This window comes from Numenius arquata, chromosome 12, assembly GCF_964106895.1.
Source record: "Numenius arquata chromosome 12, bNumArq3.hap1.1, whole genome shotgun sequence".
Taxonomy (NCBI): Eukaryota; Metazoa; Chordata; class Aves; order Charadriiformes; family Scolopacidae; genus Numenius; species Numenius arquata.
In genome coordinates this window covers 1,988,083-2,010,621 of record NC_133587.1, presented here as the reverse complement: position 1 = coordinate 2,010,621, position 22,539 = coordinate 1,988,083, and the positions used below count along the sequence as shown (strand labels likewise).

The following is a 22,539-nucleotide window of genomic DNA, read 5'->3' as shown; positions in this document are numbered from 1 at the left end:
AGGCAGGGCAAATGGAAAACCAAGACGCTCAGTGAAATATTTAGCGAACCATTTTGAGCAAGGGGAAAAAAAAGAAATGTTGCTCTTCTATTTATTTTAAGCTTTGGAAGGGAGGAGCTGCCTGCTCGCAGAGGGCTGAGTACCTGCCCCGAAGCCTGGCTTTCTATTTGCACATTTCCTTGCGTTAAGGCAGGGAAGATGCTAAAATGCTTTTGATCAGAGTCAGTTAAATAGCAGAAATCCCCTGTACAAGCCTGTTTTCTGCTCTGCCGTGCGTAGGAGCGTGTCTCAGCCTGGACCTGGTGGCCGTGATGGTGCACGGGATGTGGTGGTGGTGACGGTGGCACCTGGCCCTCTTCGGGAGCGGGAGGTAAATGCGAATTTCGTGTCAGCCTTGTCCCTTGTCCCCCGAGCCGGCGCGGCCGTGGTGCTGCAGCAGCGTCTGCTTGCTCTGGGATGGATGTTTGCTCTCGGCTGCGGGTCTTTTACGAGGGCACAAATGTAATGTCAAAAGACACCACTTTGGTAATGTACTCAAAAGTTAAATATTTTATACAGCACTGTAGCGGTGTGACAGCTTGCCTTCTTGACACACTTTGCTTTTTGCCTGAGGTCTGGGATTTGGGGCTGTCTGCAGGGCTGGGTACTGCGTCCTCTCCTTGCTGGGGCCTCGTGGGATTGTTCCACATGGTGTTGAGTTTCCTTCTGTCCCTACAAAACGGCAGGAGCAACTCAACCGCAGCTCCTGGAAAACCCCGAATTCCGATTATACGGTGGTTATTGTTCTAAGCTCTCGGGATCAACAGTGCTATATTAAAGCAAGGTACCACCTCCTTCCGGAGGTTCAATGTGAGAGCAGATTCATGATGATAAACGCAGGGCAGCCTGGGCTGGGTTCCAGGGACCTCGGCTGGGGGACAGCAGAGGCCAGTGAGTCTTCACGTGAACGTATATAGCCATACATATGTCTAATTTGCACGTGCTGATGCCCCCGCTGTAGTAAGTGGTGAGGAGTGACTGCCCCGGCAGCTTCACCAGAGGCGTTTGCGCGGCAGCGTGTGCTCTGGGAAGCTCGGGCTGCAAACCAGGGTGTCTGCAAGACAGCAAACCTACCCGAGAGAGCTTTAAGCAATCGGCAAAGTGTTTGCCTTCCACCAAACCCAAACTTGCACAGCACCAACAGCAGCCCAAGCCATCACCAGCGGCATCTGGCGCTGGTTTTTACCCCCACCCCATACGTCTGGCCGGGGGAAGCCGTGCAGGACACGGGAAGTCACCTCATCCCTGCAGTGCCTGTGCCACAAAGTGATGGGATGTGAAACCACCCGACGGGAGGAGCCGGGCATCGCGCGAGGAGCAGCGAGCGCTCAAAATGCATTTTTGCAGAGGGCTATAAATGCTGCTGGCGTTACCTGGCCGTTACCTTCCAATCAATATGGTTTTCACAGAGCGGGATTAGTTATGTCACCTTTTGTACTCCAAGGTAACTCCAAGTACTTCATAAAGTAATGAGTTTAGCTATAGATAGCACAGGTTAATGGCGCGGCCATTATGTACTCAGTGATAAAGCTTCCACGCCGCCTCGGATATTATAAATCTGGTTTATTAGAAATGGAAATATTGACAGAGACCTGTTTCTTCCCTAGTCCTTCTGCAGCCTCCCGGGGATTTTTGTCAACCCACTTCTGGCAGCTTCCAGCACAGACAGAGAGAGACTTTAATCTCTCAGAGGAAAACTGCTGTTTTGGGGTGAGCGCTAACCCATTGATTCATATTTGCAAACATTTTCAAGTGTTTGGAGACTAAAATGTGGCCAGGATAAGCAGAAACCGGAGGGGCTGTGCGAATTCTCCAAAACAAAATGAGTTTGAACTGCTTTGCAATGATGCTGGCCGGACAGGGACAGCCCGGCTCTCCATCCAACCAACGGTGATTCTCATCCATTCTAGATGATGATTATTTTGTATTTTTATCATTTATTAGATGCAAAGGCAGAGTTTTAAAGGTGTACATGACAAGCCAGTACCTGGCACCAGGGAAGTCCATGGCATTGGACCTTCCTTACCAAGGAAAACCCACCAGGAGCTTCCTACACAGCGATTTCATTAATTGCCTTCAGAGGAAAATGTCTCGGGGGCAGCTCTGACACCCCCAGAGGTTGCAGCGAGCGGTTCCGGAGCCTCTTGGGCATTAAAACATCTCGTTAGGTCTTACTAATCCTTTTTTTTGCCTTTCCCACTATGATATGTGTGTGTACAAATCCTCTCCCAGTTTTACCCCCGGCTCCAAGGCAGGGCTGGTGTGTGGTTTGGGGTTCACAGCCCCGGGCTCAGCCAGACCCTGGCCCCGGGGCACAAATCTCCAATTAGCCAGGAGGGGGGAGTTTCCCTTCACTGCAGGGTGAAACGACCCTTCCTAAAGCCAACGGGTCACTAATTAACACAAAACCGTGCAGTTACTTCAAGCGAGGTCTCCCCTTCCAACCCTGTCAACCCAGCACAGCTCACCAAAGCCTCCGGGTGTTTCAGCACAGGTTTGGGGTCATTTGGGTTAGGACAGCTTAAAAACTACCTTCCTGAGGAGGCGGATGAAAGGTGGCGACGGAGGCATCCCTCATCCCGCTCCTCCTGTCTCCATCAAGAGGGGGCTGGACAGTCAGGAACAGCGGGGAGGGAAAACCCGTCAGCAAGCCACGGCCTTTCAGGAAAAAAACAGGAATAGCCAGGAGGTTGCATTAAATTTTTATTTTTCAGCCCTGGCCATCGCATGGGGAACCTGTCATTGGGCTGGAGGTGTGCTGGATTGCAGCCTCTGCCCGTCATGGGGAGACTCTGCCATTACTCACAGCCACCCCCACCAACCCCCCCGCTGCCTCCCCGCTCGCAGAACAGCACCACAGCAAAAAAAAAAAATAAAAAAAATAAATTTTCTCATTAAAAAAAAGGAAGTGGGGAGGGGGAGGCGAGGAGCAGGGGAGATGGATTGTGCTGCGGCGCTGAGATGAGTGTGGGGAAGCTATACATTAATCATCGCGAGAGGAGGGAGGGAGAGGAAAAATCCTACAGCTCTATCAGGAGAAAGCGGCTGCTGTCGGGGAGCGATGCTGCTGCAGAGGTGCTGGCTCGCTCCAGGCTCCCTCCGGCCTCGCTCCCCTTCCCTCGCTCCTGGGAACCGGTCCATCACGCTGCTGGGTGGAGAATCCCAGCTCCCCTCCCCATCCACCCCCAAAAATGCTGTAACGTCTCGTTAACGCTGTCCCGTCCCCCCCCAGCACAGGATCTGCCCTGTCTGGGAAGGAGGGTGTCCCGAGCATCGCTGCTGCCATCTGAACAGAGGGCCCGTGCCAGCACTGCCGAATCCTGTCCCCATCGGGTCCCCTCGCTGGTCCCTACTGCCCTTCAGCTACACCCGGAGGAAGAGGGATGCTGCTGCTCTGTCGCTGTGGCTGGAAGGAGCAGCGCTGGGGGCTATTTTCAAGGTAATTAGTCAAAGGAGCTACTCAGTGGGATACGTGGTGTCCGCAGGTGTCCATATGCCCCAGTGTCCCAGTGTCCCCATCTGTCCCCCCCGACACCTTGGTCCTTTGCAGCACTTCCAGCAATGGAGCTGATCACGGGGGCTTCTTCACAATGACTTAATAATAACAATAACAATAATAATAGTAATAATCCTCAGAAGCCATAGCTCAGGCTCAGGGCTCCTGGTCGCACCAGCCCACACTAACACTGGGCAGAAGGGATGCTCACACGGAGGGATGGTGAAGCCCCACACACTCCAGCTCACGCTTGGGGGACCTCACTGTGCCATTAGTCACAGCAGAGCAAATTTTCCTTTATACGTGAAAGGAATTTGGAATAAAAAAGAACTTTGGGCTCTTTTATCTTTTTTTTTTTTTTGTTTTGTTTTATTATTTTTTTGGGGCAAGGAGACAGCTTGGCCAGTGGTTAATAAAAGCATCTAATCTTCCCTCTGCTTCCTCCACCCCCACCTGGGGGCTGTTTTGACAATAGTGTAATATTGCATATACAGTTTGGGGTTTTTTTTTTTTTTTTTGGGTCACCTAAAACTGCCTGATATGTCTGTTTACTCAGGTTTTTGTTAAAAACCTGCTCTCTATTTAGAAACATTTTTTTTTGGCAAAAAAGGTCTTGGTAATGCAAAGGTTTTAGTCTGGAAAACAAAGAAAAGTTCTGTTATTTCATTTATTGAAAAAAATTTAATCCCCGTGTGCTTCATTTTGAGCTGAACCAAATTCTACTGCAAATTCTGGCGGCTGCCTTTGGCTTGGGAGAAAAAAGAAAAACCCATCCCAAAAGCCTATAATAATAACTGCAATAATAATTGTTATTATTTTTAATTTTGGCACAGAAGTCCATGGATTTAGGGGAGGATGGGTGTTTCCATCAGCTTAGTAAAACTATTCACATGGTCAAAGTTAAGCACACGGCTCAGTCGTTTGAGGAACAAGACTTTCTGCCGGCAGATAAAAGCCTAATAACACGATGATGAGAGCCCAGACCTCCACAGATAGCAGAAACTAATATTTGTGATGCAACAGTCTTGCATTATTCAGTAGTTAAAGATAATTCTAAGAAACAGAACAGCTTGAGAATTAGCAAAACTAGCAATAAAATATTCTTAGTTGACTCCGGGGGGAAGTAAATTGCCATGTACAGGATTTGCATTCATCTTAATGGTTATTAAAAACGAGACAGCGCTGCTCCCCGAGTGCTGGGCTGGAGCAGCCCCCCCGCCCGGCTGGAGCCCCCCCAGTCCTGCCCAGCCCTCACTCAGCCCTGGGGGTTGGGGGGGGACTCTCTGAGGCCTCGCTAACTCATGGCACATGTGGGCTGATGTTGGGATGAGGGTGGGGGAAACCCAACCAGCCACTGCCCAGGTGCCCAGGATGCTGTGAGTGTTTGCGCTAATTGCTAATTGGGTGGTGGGCAGTGAGTGGCTGCTGGGTGTTCCTGCCCCCTCCCAGGGCCCTGGGTGGAAAGTCAAGGGAGGAGCAGCTTTAGAAGAGCAAGAAGCTGGTGGCCCTCAAGGAGGTGCAGGCAGGGAAGTGCTGCCGTGCTCGGTGACGCCAGGCTGGAGGAGATCACACAGATTTGGTATGAAAGGAATGTCCATAATGCATGGTGTTTATATTTTACAAGGACTCTTTCCAGGTTCCCCCTAGAAGCTGATCAGGAGCATAGCCAGAAAAATGGAATGGCCAATGGAATATTCTGTACCACAGACATCATGGTTGGTGTTTAAATGGGGTTAACTGGGGGGTGGGTACTCACAATCACTGCTCGGGATGGTGCCAGTTCCCCAGTTTACCAGGTGGTGAGAGTGACTTGTGGCTTGTAGACTCTTTTACCATTATTATTATTTTTTTTTTTCCCTTTTCTGTTACTGTTCTATTAAACTGTCTTTCAACCCATGATTTTTTTTTCTCCTTTCCCTTTTCCTTTCCCCTCCTCTTCTCCGTGCCCTTCAGGGGGTCAGGGAGAACAGTGCATGGTCCCAGCTGCCGGTGGGGGTTAAACCCCCACACAAATAAAGACCCCTGAATGTGCCTGAATTGTGCCAAAGCACAAAGATCTGGTGTCACAGGAATGAAGTCACCACCCGACTGGTTTGCACCAACAGCTCAGTGCGGCACAAGCAGGTCCTCCATGGGCTGTGCCTCTTGGCCCCACCTCGAGGGCTGTCTCCAGTTTTGGGCCCCTCACCACAAAAGAAGACATTGAGGGGCTGGAGCGGGTCCAGAGAAGGGCAACGGAGCTGGTGAGGGGTCTGGAGAACAAGTCTTGTGAGGAGAGGCTGAGGGAGCTGGGGGTGTTCAGCCTGGAGAAAAGGAGGCTGAGGGGAGACCTTCTCGCTCTCTACAACTCCCTGAAAGGAGGGTGTAGCCGGGGGGGGGGGTTGGTCTCTTCTCCCAAGTCACAGGCGATGGGACAAGAGGAAACGGCCTCAAGTTGCACCAGGGAAAGTTCAGGTTGGATAATAGGAGAAATTTTTACATTGAAAGGGTTCTTAAGCCTTGGAATGGGCTGCCCAGGGAAGGGGTTGAGGCACCATCCCTGGAGGGATTTAAAAGATGGGTTGACACAGTGCTTAGAGACATGGGTTAGTGATGGTTTTTATCAGAGTTAGGCTGATGGTTGGACTGGGTGATCTTAAAGGTCCCTTCCAACCCAGACAATTCTATGATTCTATGAATGCGAATTTCCCACCCCTGGCCAAGTGCAGAAACCCCCAGGATCTCCAAAAACCCCACTGACATCTGTGTGCTGGACCCACACTTGCAACCGGGCCACCGCTTCCTGGCTCACCGCAGGGAATGAGCTGGGCTGCGCGTGTGGGGAAGGGAAATGAAATAAAAAAAAATAAAAATTATTAAAAAAAAAAAAAAGCAAGTGAGACTATTCAAAAGGGGGACTTTATTTTTTATTACACTGGAGCCAGGCGTCGGCGCGCCAGTTCAGCTTCGATACACAATAAATCAGTAAAGCTGTTACTCAGTTTGGAAACCAAGATTGCAGTGGCACTAAAAACACACTGAAAACATTTACTTTCTTCCTTTTTTTTTTTTTCCTCTTTTGTTTTTGGTACAAAAATGGTACAAACAACAATACAAAATATTTGTGCTGTTGACGGTTACAAAAAAAGGTTTTTGAACTGGGTTAACGGACGCAAACTGCTTTTTGCGCTTCAGCGTGAATACAGCAGAACAGCAGAAGTCTTCCTCGAGAACAACCACAGTCATGCGGGCTGCTACACAGCTTCTCCATCGTAAAAGGAAACATGCAAAATCATAATTTAAATTTAAAAAAAAAAAAAAAAAGAAAGAGAAAGTGCTCCAATTATACATCTATATATTGTTGTTGGTTTCTTTCCCCTATTTGATTTGTAGCTTCAAGCACTAACTACATTATGTACACGTTGTGTGAGCAATTGTATGTGGGGTTGGTGTGTGCTGGAGAGAACTTTTATTTTTCCCCATGAAACCGAGTCAACGTTGGGTGGGAGACACCTACATTGTCGAGCTGCTGTTTTAAACGTACACATTCGCCGGTAAATGGCATTCCCCCCCCCCCCAACTTTTTTATTTTCACACTTACAATGAAGAGCTCCAAAAGACATCACAAATAAAAGTCCCGTATTTTACCTTTAATATGATTTTTATGATTTTTTTTTTTTTTGAGACTAAATAAAGTTGCAATCTTGGCATATTGTGTTGCAGAGACCCTCCACTGCCCATCGCCCCTCTCCAGCGCCCGAAGGTCCATGCTCTGCGGAGCCGTTGCAGGCGACGGAGCCATCTCCCACCTCCCTCTCACTGCTGGAGGATGGAGTCACACCCGACTAGCCCTAAAAAACCCTGGAAAGAGGCAAACTCCCCACGTCACCTTACAACCACCGACGGCATCGCCTGGTCCAACAAAAAAAAAAAAGGAAAAAAAAAGAAAATGGAAAACGCCACAGCAGAAGCAGAACTGTGACCAGCACGCGACACCGAGAACAGACCTGCCTATCGACTGCCATGGGTTACCTGTGGGATCTCCTCCTGTCCTTGCAAAGCATTTCATGACTGATGCTTCTCCCTCTGCCAGGCTCTAGAAGACACGGACCGGGGGGGCCGCACCGAGGCGGGGGGGGTCAGGCTCTGCCGGAGGCGGCCGTGGGGACAGCAGGGCCATCGCACCTGCACGGTCCACGGCTCGGGGACCCGCGATCCTCACGCCCAGGAGGTAGGGAGCCACAGGAGGTGTCCGGCGAGCCCCACAACCTGGGGGGTCACCATCCCCATCCCCTAGACAGCGTGGAGAGCTGCGGTGGTGTCCCCCGGCAGCACGACGGGGTACGGGGCTGACGGGGTGCAAGGGTGGTGTTTTGGGGACAGGGTTCCCTCCACCTGCCTGAAAGCAGCTCCTGCCCCAAAGGTGTGCAAAAAGTGGGGATTTGAACACGTGGACACCACTTCTTTAATTAGTTTAATGCTTTAGTTCAGATTAATCAGAGACCAAGCTTTCTGGTCTCTCTTTAACAGCATTAACCACTTCTTTAACTCTCCTTTAACAGCATTAACCACTTTGGTGCCCTGTAAGAAAACCTGGTGAAAACCTGACCTTCAGCCACCGTCACCTCCAGCTGCGGATGGCAACGCCACGTCACCCCCGCGAGGGTCACAGCAGGGGACAGATCAGTCCCTCCCAGACTGAGCTGAGTCTTCTCAGCTGGGTTACAAAGCACAACTAATACTGACAAGCAAAAAGGTTTGCAAAGGGACGGGTTCTCCTTGCTCAATGTGCTCCTCACTCACCTTCTGCCTGTCCCACCGCGAGGGAAGGGGCTGGCGCTGCTGCTACTTGAAAAGCTGTAAAGCTCGGAGGTGGGGGATGTAGGGAGGAGGAGGAGAAGAAGAAAGAGGAAGAAGAAGAGGAGATCCTGCACAGGGAGACTGAGCAGAACTGGGTCAAAAGACATTAAACTCATTGGTGTGATTTATAGGCTTGTGGGGCTGGAATGGCTGGGTTGCAAATGCTGCAGAAAAAACATCTGCTGATTTTAAAAAAAAAAAAGTCTCCAATGGAAACAGGTTGGTTTGATCACTCAAACAGTTTTGTTTGACTTAGGTTGCATAAAGGTTCTTAAAAACCTGAAATATTTGGAGGAGCTGCAGTCTGATAGCTCCATCACGGCCGAGTGGCTCCTTTCTGCCCGTCCCCGGTGCGGTGGGGCGATGGAGGCTGTCCCATCCCCTGCCACCACCATCCCCGTCCCCATCCCTACCTGACATCCATCCCCCAGCCAGAGCTGCCGCAGACACGGAGCAGTGAGTGCTCTGGAGCCAGGGAGAGAGGTGTGGACCCCCAGGAGCCGTGTGGCAGTGGCAGAGACCCATGGGTTGTGGGGCATCACCCCAGCTCTGGAGCCACGTCCTCCTCCTGGGTCGGTGACGGTGACGGACACAGAACAGTGACGGGTGGTCATCAGCGAGACACACGGAGTGCCTTTTTATTATTCACTCCTTCTGCTGTGACTGGGGAGCTTCTGTTGAGGTGCAAAGCCTGGATGGTGAAATACTCCATCCCATGGCTTTTCCAAGAAAAAAGGGGGAGAACAGAGAGTGCCCATGGGCAAGGAGCCAAGGCTGAGGGCAATGCTGGAGGACAGGGGTGGCCAGGTTTGCCAGGGGTGGCCAGGGGAGGTGGAAGTACGTGGCAGAAGCAAACTAAGACTTTCATGGTGGTCACAGGAAGGGACCGAGCTCCCGGCTGCAGAACAGGACTTTGGGAAGGCGTCGGGTGCCGGCAGTTGGCCGGGCACCGCACTGCATCCCAGCCCAGGCTCCCTCCTCGCCTCGCCGTTGCCGTCGGAGCCGTCCCTCTCCTGGGTCTGAGCCATCGTCCCCTGGGCTCCCCAGGAGACCGGGACGAGTGTTTGCTCGCTCTCCGAGCTGTGAAAGGACAACCCGACCCATCGACCGACCAAGACAAAAAGGAAAGATCACGTCCTGGGGAGTTAATAACGTACCGGTAACGCCGGAGTCCCCTCGGGCAGACTTTTACCACTTTCCACTTCATACAAGACACATTTCAAATGCTCATTAATTTACAGAAATTGCATTTTATAGAAAATATGATACAATGAAATATAAAATGCACTAGGAGCATTTCAAAAATCTATAGAGACGATCTTGCAGCCTGGTGTACCCTCTGAAACGGCCTCCACTCATCACCGCACGCTCTCACCCTCGCACTCTCCCGCTCTCTCCCGTGCATCCGCTCGCTCCCCCCGCCCCCCCACCCCCTTAACTCTTAGCATTCAACTTGAGAATTAATCGAGATATCAAAAAAAAAAAAAAAAGTGTGATTATCCCCTGGATAATCACCTTCCAATACTGTGCACGTTCTTGGATTTAAATGAAAATATATCTAAGCACTTTTACAAGTTTTAGCGAACCCACTGCAAAATCGTCTGCAGAATATAAAACACAGGTAATCCAAGATTTCATAGCACATTAATTAAGTGGCTCATAATCCATTAAATGTGGTTTATATTACACATCCATGCAGTCTAAATCATTTTACAAACATTAGACATAAACCCACTAGTCCAAATCAGTAAAGGAAAAATGTAATAAAAAAAGCTAATAACTATTTGTTATTGGTTAAACTGACCCTACATATAAACTAGGTAGTATGCTACCATTTATAGTACTGATGCTGAGTTACGCCTGGATGCTGCGAAACCTCTTGCTTACTTGGCAATGCTTGAGCGTATTAACCACAGGATACTTAATAGGCCCTCGTTGCACTTCTTCTCCAAAAAAAAAACAACCACGTTTAGCACAGACAGCAGCGCCTACCCATGGAATAGAGAGGACACACATTAGCTGAGTTACGGGATGTTGTTGAGCTTTGGCTACTAATGCTCCAAGGCATTAATATCGAACTAGACTAACTCCATACTTACGGATGGCAAAAGTGCTGATAAACTCTTCCTGCCCTTCGCGCCGCCCCAGCCCCGCGCTGCACAAATCCAATTTCCCCCCCCCGCCCCACTTTTTTCACGAGGCGAACCCCATCCTGGGGCACACGGGACACCACCACCTCCCCCAGCTGGGACTGGCACCAGGTCGTGGGAGCCAAAACGCACCGAGAGCATCAAAACAAACAAATGGGCCTTTGGTCATTTCACCATTTACTTGGGAGGGTTGGGTTGGGGCAGGGGCCGGGGGAGTTTCTGCCGCAATAACCAAAGGCTTTATCGATGCTATAGTTCTATGCAGCTACATCGAGTGCGACCGGGGGGCAGCAGAGCCCCCAGTCGGTATTTTGCATCTGATAACACTGAATTATATACAACATGATGACGAGTTCACCACCTGCTGAGGCTTAAAGATGGCTGTTAAGATTTTGACTCAAAACACCCCCCCCCCCCAATCCTCTTCCACCCCAGAATGAGTCACCCCCTTAAAAAAAAAAAAAAAAAAAAAAAAAAAGGCAAAAAAGAAACAATCTCCACAGTTCCTTTTTTTGTTAACTCCTTCCCAGCTAGAACTGGCTTAGGGTCACAGGGAGTGCTGCCCAGGATGGTTGTATGTTTGTTTTCATCACTCCTGAGATTGAAGGGAATCTGATACATGCACCAAAAGGCACTTTCAAATATATATATATATATATTTTAAAAACAGTGCTTCTGTTCTAAGAAATTCAAGTTAAGACAGAGTGCCTTTCACTCTCTTTAGTCATAAAGCAGATAAACGAGCAATATCCCAGCTGACATTAAAAAACCAAACCAAAACAACAAAAAAAATACCTGCAGCAGAGACAAGTGTTCATGCGAGACAGCTCAATATTCTAAAAAAAAAACAACATCAGAAAAGAAAAAAAAAGGTAAAAGAAAAAGAAACCTTCTATATCACCACTAAAAATAACAATACAGTCAGCAGGGGATATTAATTAAAAAAGCTGCCACATCTGTACAGTTCTTGCTTCTGCATCGGCTCTTTTCTGTTAATGTTGTCGTCTGTGGGTTTGTTTTTTTTCCTAAATTGTTTTTTTTTTCTTTTTTTAATTCCTCTTCTTTTTTTTTTTTTTTTTTCCTTTTTTTTTTTCCTTTTAAATAACGTGAGGTCAGTTTACTCCTCCTCGCCTCCCCCATACATGTCCGCCAGTTTCTTGAACCTGGGCCCCCAGTCGTTCAGGTAGTCGTAGTCCTGGTCGCCGGAGCTGGAGGAGTTGAGGGAGCTGACGGAGCCGGCGGTGGAGCCGCTGCCCTCGTAGTCGAAGACCAGCAGGGAATCGTAGGGGGGGGCCGTGGGGTCGTTGTCCGCCGCGCGCAGGCCCTGGGGGGGGGCAAACACAGGGCGTTAATACCCACCGTGGGGCTTGTGGGGATGGTGGTAAGGAAGGGTGTTGGGCAAGGGTGGGGGACGCTGGGGGTCCCGGCAGCGGAGCTAAGAGAGGAGGGGACAAAACGAGGGTCCTGGGGTCCCTCCCGGCTGCCCCCAGCAGAAAATCCACCAACTCCCAGCACCTCTGACACCGCGGGATGGAACGGGAGGGAGCTGCTTCCAAGGATCCAGCTCTGGATCTGGAAAGCTTCCAGTTCCGGACAGCATCTCCTTTCTGGGGTTGCCTGTTACGGTTTCCAGCTTGGCCAATGAAAGAAGGAACGGCAGCCTTCCTCTCCTACCAATAACCATTAATTAATTGTGATTATTTTGATTCCTTTAGGGGAACAAAAACCCACACCACTCCTAGCAAAACTCCGCAAACAGGAGAGAGTCGGGGTGTGGAACCCCGGGCTGGGAAGCGCCGCTCTCCGCGCGTTGTGGGCAGCAGCGTAGGCGGCCACGGAAACAGCCTCGGGATATGGAGAAAAAGAATTGCTTTGCTGCAGCCCAGTGTCAGGAAAAGCCTCGTGGAATAGACCTGCAATAAAGCAAAGCGTTCCGCACTCGCACCTTCAGAACCCCCAGTCCCGGGGCGGGGAGGTGGAGCGGGTTTCACTGCAGCGAGCAGCAGCCGGAGCACGGGCTGAGGGCGAGTGCCTGGGTGGGTGTGAAAGTGTGCGTGAAGGATGGGCAGGAACAGAGGAAGAAGGGATTTTAATGACGAAAATGAGAAAAAGCACAGCAGGAAACGGACATAGTAATAGAATTAAATCGCTGTAACATTTATTTTTCTGACTTAGGAAATGGATGGTGTGTTTTGTCTCCGAGGAAATAACGCATTGATTGGTTTGTAACCACTCAATCACTCAAAACTAAAAATGAGATAAGGAATACTAAATGGATAGATATTTGTACAAGCAGATAAAGGAGCAGTAATCTAACATAAAATAAAGAAACCCTCTCTGATCTGAGATGAATCTCGCTGTTCTGCAAACTCTTTGAGGTTTTAGACCAAACAGAGCTTTCTAGGGGAAGACACAGACCGGTGAAATAATTCCAAGTCCAGGAGCCACAAATGGCACCTTTGGCTTTAGGTGACCCAGGAAGGTGCCTGGCCACCGCCTGGCCACCAGGACTACCCGCCTCTGTCCACGTCCAGCCAATGTTTTCACTGACAGCAACTGCAATATTCATAGTAATCCAAGGGAGAGCGGGATCAGGTTATACTGCCTGGATGCTGGGCAGCACGCTGTTTGTGATGCCCACAGAAATCTTGGGCTTTTTGTTTGCACTTTGGCTTTTTACGGGCTCGGTGCCTTTATCAGGCCAAGTCCTGCATCCTTTGCTGGTGCCCATCGCTCCCCTGTCTCCCATCAGACTCCTCCTGTGAGTTACAGCATCCCTTGGTCCAGGCAGCCAGTGAAACCTTGCGCAGCTGATGCTGGCTGGCTGCTCAGGCTTTTGGGATGTGACACAGCACACCCTCCAGCACATACCTCATTAATAAAGTCACCAATATCCCCTGGATGAGGGATTACTGGTCTTATAGGATACTGCGGTTCAGCACCAATAGGTCTCTCATCCACCCGCCTGACTCCGGGTGTCTTGTTCAGCACGTGGTCCATGGTCTCCGGCTGCTGGAGCTGGCTTAAATCGTAATCCTGGGACAAACGGAAAGGCACAGCGTGAAACCAAGAGCTTTTCCTTCAGATCATCTACTCACCCAACGTAACAACAAGCCGAAGGGTCTAATCCTATTTCAGCTGAAGGTCGATGGCAAATCTTATCCCTGGCTATGAAACACCTCTAACGATCTAAATTACAGATGAACCTGACCTCGGAGTAGCTCATACAATTGACCTCCTAAGAGCGTACCTTAAAACAGAAGTTAAATCAAATATTTAAATACTTGCTGAATATTTTACATGGTGTCTAAATATTCGGGATAAAAAATTGGCTTTGGTTTGCGTGTGCACAGATTTGTGCATAACTTTTTGATGAAATGCACAATATAACGTAAAGACACACTGTTGGTAGACATATTAGTGCAATTACATTTGTACAGAGTAAAAACATTAAAATGTGTATTGCATTTATGCATGTAGGCTTTTCAAAGTAATTATGTTCTTTCTGCTTGCGAAAAAATCCCAACAGAATAGGTTTCTATCACGGAATGAGAAGCAGGTAATACTTCATTAAAAATGTATTCATGTAGGTAATGGTGTTTTGCTGCTCTTCCTTTGCTGTTATTTTTAACGAATCCTTTCTAAAATATTTAAGCTTACAGTGTAGTTGCCTGAAACCAGATACTTCAGCTACTTTGAATGCTTATAACAGTACTTTGTTCTACCGGTGAAACTATTCTTGTGCTCGGATGGGGATGATTGAATCTCCAGGAGCAATATTTATAAATAACTTGTCAGTGACAAGAAAAAAGAAATGCTAATTGCAAGGATTTTTCCGTTGAGTGAGAACGTCTCAAGTTCTGGGGGAAGTCCCTGCCTGGGCTCACCCGCTCTCCTTCAGGTGCCACCGGGACCCCGAGGGCAGGACGTGCTGCAGTGGTGCCATCCGCTCCCCAACCACCAGCCCCACCACTGCCCCCGGGGCTCCCCGACACCCCCAAACCCACAGCAGCCTCCGCACGGACCCATGAACCACGCGACCCAGCGAGAATAAACCCATTTTATGACGCAGAGTCACATAATTTGCGTGAGCATCACATATGAGAGTGTCGCGGGCTCTTGACTCGTGCCATATCGGAATAAAAACGAGAGCCAGAACTCTGCTGCTTTAGCTGAGGAAATGCATCCGGAGCAGAGGGACGGCACATCCCAGGAGTGCAGCCCAGGCAAGTTTTCGTGCAGCATCAGCGTCGGTGTCTGAGAGAAGAAGCCACCGCAGAAAAGCTGACGCGTTCAGGCAGAGCGTGGCTTCGGGCTCTGTCACCAACCAAAGCTTTGCCACCGCGCGCTCGGCGGGGAAAAAGAAAATCCCCAAATCCATTTAGACGTTTCTCATAAACTACGTCCAGAAATTAAAAGAAATTAGAGGGACATTAGAGACTATTAAATAAACCCAGGGAAAGCCCTCGGAAACTCTAGGCTCAAGCAAGGCAAGGCCAGCACCTGCAGCCCCGGGTCTGGGGGCGGTGGTGGCTGCCAGCTGGTTTTACTGACATCTCTGATGGCAATGGGAAATAGACAATTTTAACGACTGAAATAAGAGAAATATTGTTTGAACACGAGTGTCAATGGATTGACAGTCTCTCCCCGGGAAGCGGGCTTAGGGTAGCAAAATCCACGTAGCACCGACCTCCCGGCACGGTCCTGTTTGCACAGGAGAGTGTCCCAGTGACAGGCTGGACCCGGGCTGGCTCTCACCGATGCCCACGCCACACCAGGAAGCCAATAAAGCTGCCTGGGCGAACACAACCCTTTGCAAGTACTTTAGTGAAAATAATGTGGTTTCTGCCTTTCTGAGAGTACAGATTGCACGGCTGCTCCTCAGCCACGACCCGCAGCCTCTTCTCACCTGGTCTTCCTCTCCACCTCCCTCCTCGTCGTACTTCAGAATGTTGTCCCTGACGTCGTCCTCGGGGTCGATCAGGAGCTGCTTGGTGTGGCGCTCCTTCTCCCGGCGCTTCATCCACACCACGAAGAGCAGAACCATGGCTGTAACGGAGAAGAAGCGGGATGAGCTGGGACGTCACGCAGCATGAGGCCAAGCTGCCTGTGTCCAAGCGTGGTGGCATGTCCTAATGCCTCACCTGCTATGGAGAACCTCACCAGCTGCTCGGAAGAGGAATAAAATTTAATCCTATTGCATGTTCTAATTTATAAGGGAGAGATCAGTGAGAGCTGCAAACGCTGTGACAGGCCTCCACTACAAACGTTTGTGTAAGATCCATCACGGATGCTGATGTTTATCAGAAGCCAAACACACAATCAAAGGAAAAGCAAACAGAAAGTGTGAAAACTGACGCTTTCAGAAAATATTTGATCTAAATCCTGAATTTTCAGGATTAGACTTCCACCTTTATTTTATACAGGGGCATAAAATAAAGGCGGAAAGAGAGCTGCAAAGAGGTGATGAGAAGCAAATTGTGTGCCACCAGCGGGACACAGCAATGCCCGTTGGGGAGCCCTGGCCACGGTTGTCATCTGCACTACGCCACCCAAGACTGGTTTGGGGAGGGTGGGTTATACTGGGTTGTGTAACCCGATTTGGGCTCATTTATACTCTTCTTAGGTGAGCGAGGGAGGCTTTCTAGACTTCCAAGATCACATTAGCTTGCATGGCCAATGGGCATTTGGCCACAGAATCACAAAGCAGATCTAAGATGATCTGAAATCCTTCCAGAGAGCAGGAAGAAGTCTTGCTTTGCAGAATAAGGGAGAGCAAATCCAATAGCACACAGCAAGCTCCTCAGCACCAGTATGCAGGTGCCAGGCCCTTGCTGATCTCTCTCAGTTCGGTAAGAGAGAGATCAAACAGTTCTGGAATCATGAGAAATTCTCCCCCACTTAAACAACTTCACCCAAAGGGAACGCTGGCTGCCTGCTCCACAACCTCCCTCTTCACGGGGCCACCCATGTCCCAGAGGCCATGCTCCCTGTGACTTACTGCAGGGAAGTCGCTCTGGGAGCTTAAGTCTCCACTAACATAAGGCAAGCAGATCTTGTCTTCTTCAAGAACCTGTTAATGTGTTAGTTTTCATTCTCATACTCAATAGCTGCAAATAATGCCATCAAAAATGGCATTAAGCCTGGGCAGCTGATGCAGTTACACCTCCCCGTGTGTCCTTTCCCTCTGTTCTCCACACAAGCCACACACGAAGCTGTGATGGTGACAATCTGCAGGAGAAGGGAGAGATGGATGGACAGTGGAAGTGGCAACGGGTGGCTTGGGTTCACCTCACCTAGGTCAACCCTTGACCGTGCCAAAACAAGGAAGCCAACACAAGTGAACCCAGGCAGGATGTAAGATCCCAAACTCTCTTTGTGTTTTTTAGCCGCATACGGAGAATAAGAAACCAGGTTTTCTTTCCCTTCGCAGAGCCTCGGTGTCTCTTCGCTGTGGGCAAGGATGGAGAAGGAACCAGGCCCTGGGGACACGGGTGGGCAGCCCCACTGCCTGGGGAGGTGGTTTGGAGGAGCTGAGTTCTTCCTCCCAGCCCCAAAGTGTTTCTACCCAACAGGAATTCGGTGAAGTGAGGCGAAGAGGACCGGACAGCTAATTACTGCCATTGTGTGCCAACTGGCTGCCATCCCTGCCTGCCAGCTAACAGAATTGTTTTCAAATAGTTCAGCGTTTCTTTAATGCTTATCCCAGATCTATTCAAGAGAGAAAAAAGGAAAGAAAATGTAACTCTTATCTGCAATATAAAACCTCAGCTATTTAGCAGACTATTGAAGTCTTTTTCTCGTTACTCCTTTTCAAGTCTCTCACAACAAGATACCTGCCTGGTCCACAAAGACAATATTATAATGGTTACCAGGTTTATCTTTTTCTTTCCTTTTTTTTTTTTTTTTAAATGCTACTTTTTCATGCACTCGTGGAAAAAACTGTGCCATTAATGCCTTTACAGCTGCCTTGAAAAAAAAAAAGACCTTCAAAGTGTCAATAGCGGATGTAGTGCACTCTCCTTCCTTTTATTCACTCTGCAGAATGGGAAGTGCTATTACTGCTGTTAGACCCATTTTCACTCTGCATGTAGTTTTCCTTGAAATCTATTGTCTTCACCCTTCACAATTTTTTATTGCACTGCTCTTCTAAATGTGTTATTCGCGCAGCCAATACATCAGGTATCGGGAAGAAGAAAAAACCTTTGAGTGAAGGTAAAGCCAGAAGCTTCCTTCACCTGAGGCACCTCAGATCTGTCCCCTCGCTGCCTCTTCCTTTTAAAGCCATCAAACTTTGACCTGCTGACTTTAAAATGGACAAATAGCACAAAAAAACCCGCATCTGCCCTTTTCCAGGGTATTGTTCCGAGGTCACGATATAGAAGACATAGAAAGGAGGCAAAACACTGGAAGGATGTAACTGGAAAACTGCTCATCGCAAATTACATTTTTCATCGCTGATACAGTGCTTTGCAGCTCTTGAAGATAAAAAAAAGTCAATTAGAATTACAATGAATGTAAAAATAAGCTTTTGTAATAAAAACCATAATTTAAAATGGGATAATGTATCTGAAAATGAAAGGAGGAATCTCTTAAATCAAATGTCCTTCAGCTGAAGTTAATTTCAGTCAATAGGATTTTCAACTGTTTAAATCACATTTTAGCACTGGATTTATACCAGAGCAGCAAAAAGAGTCCCATGTTTTATCACCTCTGTGGCTTCCAGTGCCGGCTTTTCTCCGCAGAGTAGGGAAGGTGGTGGGACTGATGGACACCACGTCCTCTGCTGGGTATGTGACGGCACCATGTTCGCCACGGACCCCCTTGCTGGAGGGAGCAGCTACCGGGACCCCACACTCAAGGAAGAACAGACACGGGGGCGGTGGCTGGGCACGGGGATGGTTCCACCAGCTCAGATGGGCTGGGTGAAGAACGGGGGCTGCGGGGCCACAAACACCCGGTTTTTCCTGCTCGCTCCCCAGACTGACAGGGGAAATCAATTACACAACAATATATTCCCATCGCTGGCCCGGGAGGACGGATGTTTGCCCGGAGATGACCCGTTCCCTTAATGTACCGTGTCACATCCACATTAGGTGACATTTGTAGCATACGTCGCTCTGTCTGCGCTCTGTTTAAACACATTGGGGGTAAATATTAGATGTGATTTAGCACCATAACTCCCATTAGCTTTAATGGGAGTCCCATGGTTTCATCCTGTGTTTCTTGATGAATATTTACCTCATTGTTCATTTCAGCGCTCATTTTTATCTATTCCTACTGTGCCAACTCCTGCTTGAAGTTATAATGATACCATTTTTATTTTTAAGTGTGCGCACACATGGTTATTGGCAAGGCTCATGAAAGCCCAAGACTAACAGCGCTGCTGGGCAAAAGGGATGGCTTTCCCTCGAGCAAAGGGATGGCCAGCCCTTCTCTGTGATGCCCCCCCAGCCCTCCAGTGCTCCCCACAAACTAAGGATCCTTCCTCTAAACACACTCACGGGCCACCACGATTCTCCAATATGTTGTCATTTTACAAGCAACGGGAATAACCACCCTTCTTCTTTTGCTGGGAACAAACAGAAGACTACAGCTGTGCGCTGGCTCTGCCAGGGACTTGCCAGACTTTCATAACCAGTGCATCTGGTACTGGGAACCAGTATATCCACAGCCAGCTAGGGACCTGAGAGCTGTGGAGGAGCCCGGCACAGCATTTTGGACAAGTCCTTCAATCTTTTCCTGGAAAACATGGAGAACCACTTCGCACTCACTACCTACAAGACATTGTCAGGTGTAATGATGTTTGTAAAGCTACAGGAAGCCTTAGAAAGAAAAATCCGATGTGTGCAGAGAGTGCTCCAGCTCGTTTTGCTGACCCTGGAACGAAGGAGGTTCGCATGTAGATGAGTGAGCCACCCCCCACAGCTCAAATCTCACGACTCTGTCCTCTGTGTGGAGCCTGCACCGCTCTGGAAAAACACCAGGTATAGACATGGGACAACGGGGAAGAGGATGGGCAACCTGACGTCCCCCAGCAGGGTGAGCCCCCATGGTACTTACTTAGTAGAATGATGATGCAGATCAGGATGGCGATGATGGCACCCGTGCCCAGCCCCGCGGCCGCCACCGCCCCGATGGTGGTGCAGTCACCGTTCTCGTCGCACGGGCACACCTTCACCTTGATGACCGATGTGTTGTACAAGGGGGGGTTTCCCGAGTCCGTCACGATGATCGGCACATCGTACACACCCGCTTCCAGGTACATGATTCGTAAACTGAGCTGGGCGTAATCGCCTGGGGAGACCAAGACAGACAGAGGGATGACAGACACGGGTAGGACCTCGCAGCCACACTTGTACAGGCGGGGCTCCTCTGCCAGAGTGGTCTCCTGAGCTCCGAGGAGGCTATCAACAACCGGGCAGGACAGCTTCAGACTTTTGCCCTAGCGGTTTGGTCGACAATCAGCCTGATTTTTTGCAAAATACTGTGTGTTTTCGCTGCTGCACTAACCTGCTTTGATGCCGTTTGCAAATCCAGTTGTGTGTGTTTAAAATGGCATGAAATGTGAACACTAAAGATGCTCTCTGGGTCTGGGCTGCCCCTGTTCACTGCCCAGGCTCTCAGCTCGCCCACTCTCCCACCCCAGGAAGCCCATCGGCCGTCGATGACGTGCTCAGCCAGGTAATCCTTCTCGTGTTCCCTTCCATTGTGACACCAGAGCTGTGGGACCGAGCCCCGACTGCCAGGGCACGAGCCGTGGCCCCTGGGCTGGCAGAGGGTGCCCGACCTCAGCAAGAGGGACCAGCTTTGAGGCCAAAACCAGCCCACGGCTCCATGATATTTTCCATCCTCTGCTGAAACTACCGCTAAGAGGAGCAATTAGGGCCATTTGTGGTTGCATGCTGCACTATAAAAATCCTTCACATACTGGTAATCTTCACACTTACCTAGCCCTCCTGGTTCCATGGTAAATTAAAAGGCTGCCTTTATGCAATTATGGTCAGAGAAATGAACATTGATCCTGATTGTGGCTTATGACAATTACACTGGAACATAAGGAAGACTGATAATAGCTTTTTTCCCCTTGGCCATTATGGATGATTTATACTCTGTTCACTACTGATAACTGTTCATAATTATGAACTGCATTAAAAAAAGCCAAGTGCCAAGGCTCTTAGAGTTATGCTGCAGGTCTGATACAAATCATTTCTGATTAACTATCTTGTCTATAATGTCAGCCATAATGTGCTTTAAAAAATAAAAATCAGATAAAAAAAAGTAAGAGAGTTTGGAAGTTTGAAACCGCACGTGGCCTCATTAGTGAATCCGAGTCCAAATGTCCTCTGGATCGCCCGCCCCATTTACCATTCAGCCGTGTTATGGTCCAGTTCTTCCTCACCGCAGATGGCACACTTGGCAGCTCGAAGACAAAGGGCCCGACGTTTGGATCGATGTCAGCATCCGCGGCTGTTATGTTGATGACATTCAGGTTTGGCTTTTCACAGATCTGTGCCTCCTTTGGCAGGAGCTCCGGAGCATTATCGTTGATGTCGATTAGGTAGATCTGCAGCGTGCCAGTGCCGCTCGCGGGGGGGATACCTGGACGGGAGAGGCAGAGCCCAACACGGACCGATGACCGTCACTCGAGAAGCAGCGGGCATGACAACACTGTGGAGCAGCCCCCTCTCTGCCTTCCAATTTCAATAAACCAGGATTTTCACCCTCCCTCCTTGGACCTTATTAGGGACATACTGCACTTTCACGGTCCCTTGCTTTAAGAGGTATTATTAAAACTTCCCCAAGCCTCCTAATGTTGCTGTTTTTCGCTCCTGCAGAACATGGAGGTTGAATTCTGCAGATTTGTAGCCTACAGCAACATCCTTAGTCAAACTCTAAAAATACAAGGAGGTGATGCCAAGTTGCTAGTGCAGATTTTGGTAATGGCTGTTTTGAAGAGGATAACCCCATTAGGAAGATAGCTAACAAGAGGAAGAAGTGTCATCCATGGGTCAGAACTTACTGTAGCACTTGCTACAGGTTTTAGACTTGCAGACTATTACACTGCTTCAAAGAAAGCCCAACTCTCCAGCCCATCCCAGTCAGCCCCAGCTTTAGTGGTGTAAGGTCCTTGCTCAAAGCCTACAGAACGAGCTAACCATCACCAAACGCAGTGGGTGATGCTATGAACCCCTGGCAGCAGCTCCATGTCCCAATACACAGTTCTTCATCCTCTTGACATTTCTCCCAACCACCAGGGATGCTGTCTCGGTCCTCCGGCCCCTTACTGATGAAAAGCCACATTTGCCTGACTAATGACCACTTACAGAAAGTAATACCTGCCCTGGCAAGACACAACAGCCTTCCCAGAAATTGCGCAGTGGTTTTAATTTCTCTCCCCACACATACATGTGGTAGCTCCGTGTTGGCCTACCCACCGTCTCCCTTCTCAGGCAGTGTTGCTTCAAGCAGTATATTTTTAAGTTTGTATTTCCAGTCCTGGCTCTTCCTCCCAGTGCTGGATGTAAAGCTACACAAACCACTTCCCCACTAAGCTTTCAAACATTGCTTCTGCTTCCACAGGCTTTCCTTCCTATGTTCCTTTCTCATTTCTGCCTTGAAAACTCTGAAGGAGCCCTGAAAATCTTTCTTTCATGGTTCCTACATAAGCTCTTCAATCACTGATCTCATCCTTTCATCTAGTAAGCACGGGGTAGGTCTCCCTCTAAAACAATGTCTTTGATCAGCCTTGAAAGTTTCTGGAGAGGCAGACAGCCCATCAGGATACTGGGGCTGAACATGAAAACTGACTTTCGGGACCAAGCAAAGTGATTTCACTGTTTTCACGTCACCCAGAATATCTTCTGGGATGAACGCAAGACCCACACTCTAACCTCGAGACAGATGGAACACAAACTAGGAGTCCTGAGAGGCACTAACCCACAGGTGGTTGAAATAACCTGCAATTCCTGCTCATACAAAGGCAGTTTTGGAGGGTTATTGGGTATTGTTGGG

The 22,539-nt window shown here is 49.1% G+C and overlaps 1 protein-coding gene across 1 annotated transcript in view; it reads right to left on the bottom strand.

The window, feature by feature from the left end:
• Positions 1-11,623: 11,623 nt before the first annotated feature.
• Positions 11,624-22,539, bottom strand: part of CDH4 (cadherin 4) — a 433,033-nt gene continuing 422,117 nt past the window's right edge. The window contains exons 12-16 of the mRNA XM_074157675.1: positions 20,893-21,126; positions 19,588-19,821; positions 15,434-15,573; positions 13,396-13,560; positions 11,624-11,848 (exon numbers count right to left, since the gene is read on the bottom strand). Coding sequence (XP_074013776.1) covers positions 11,642-11,848; positions 13,396-13,560; positions 15,434-15,573; positions 19,588-19,821; positions 20,893-21,126 — 980 coding nt within the window. The 3' untranslated portion in view covers positions 11,624-11,641. The remainder of the gene's footprint in view (positions 11,849-13,395; positions 13,561-15,433; positions 15,574-19,587; positions 19,822-20,892; positions 21,127-22,539) is intronic.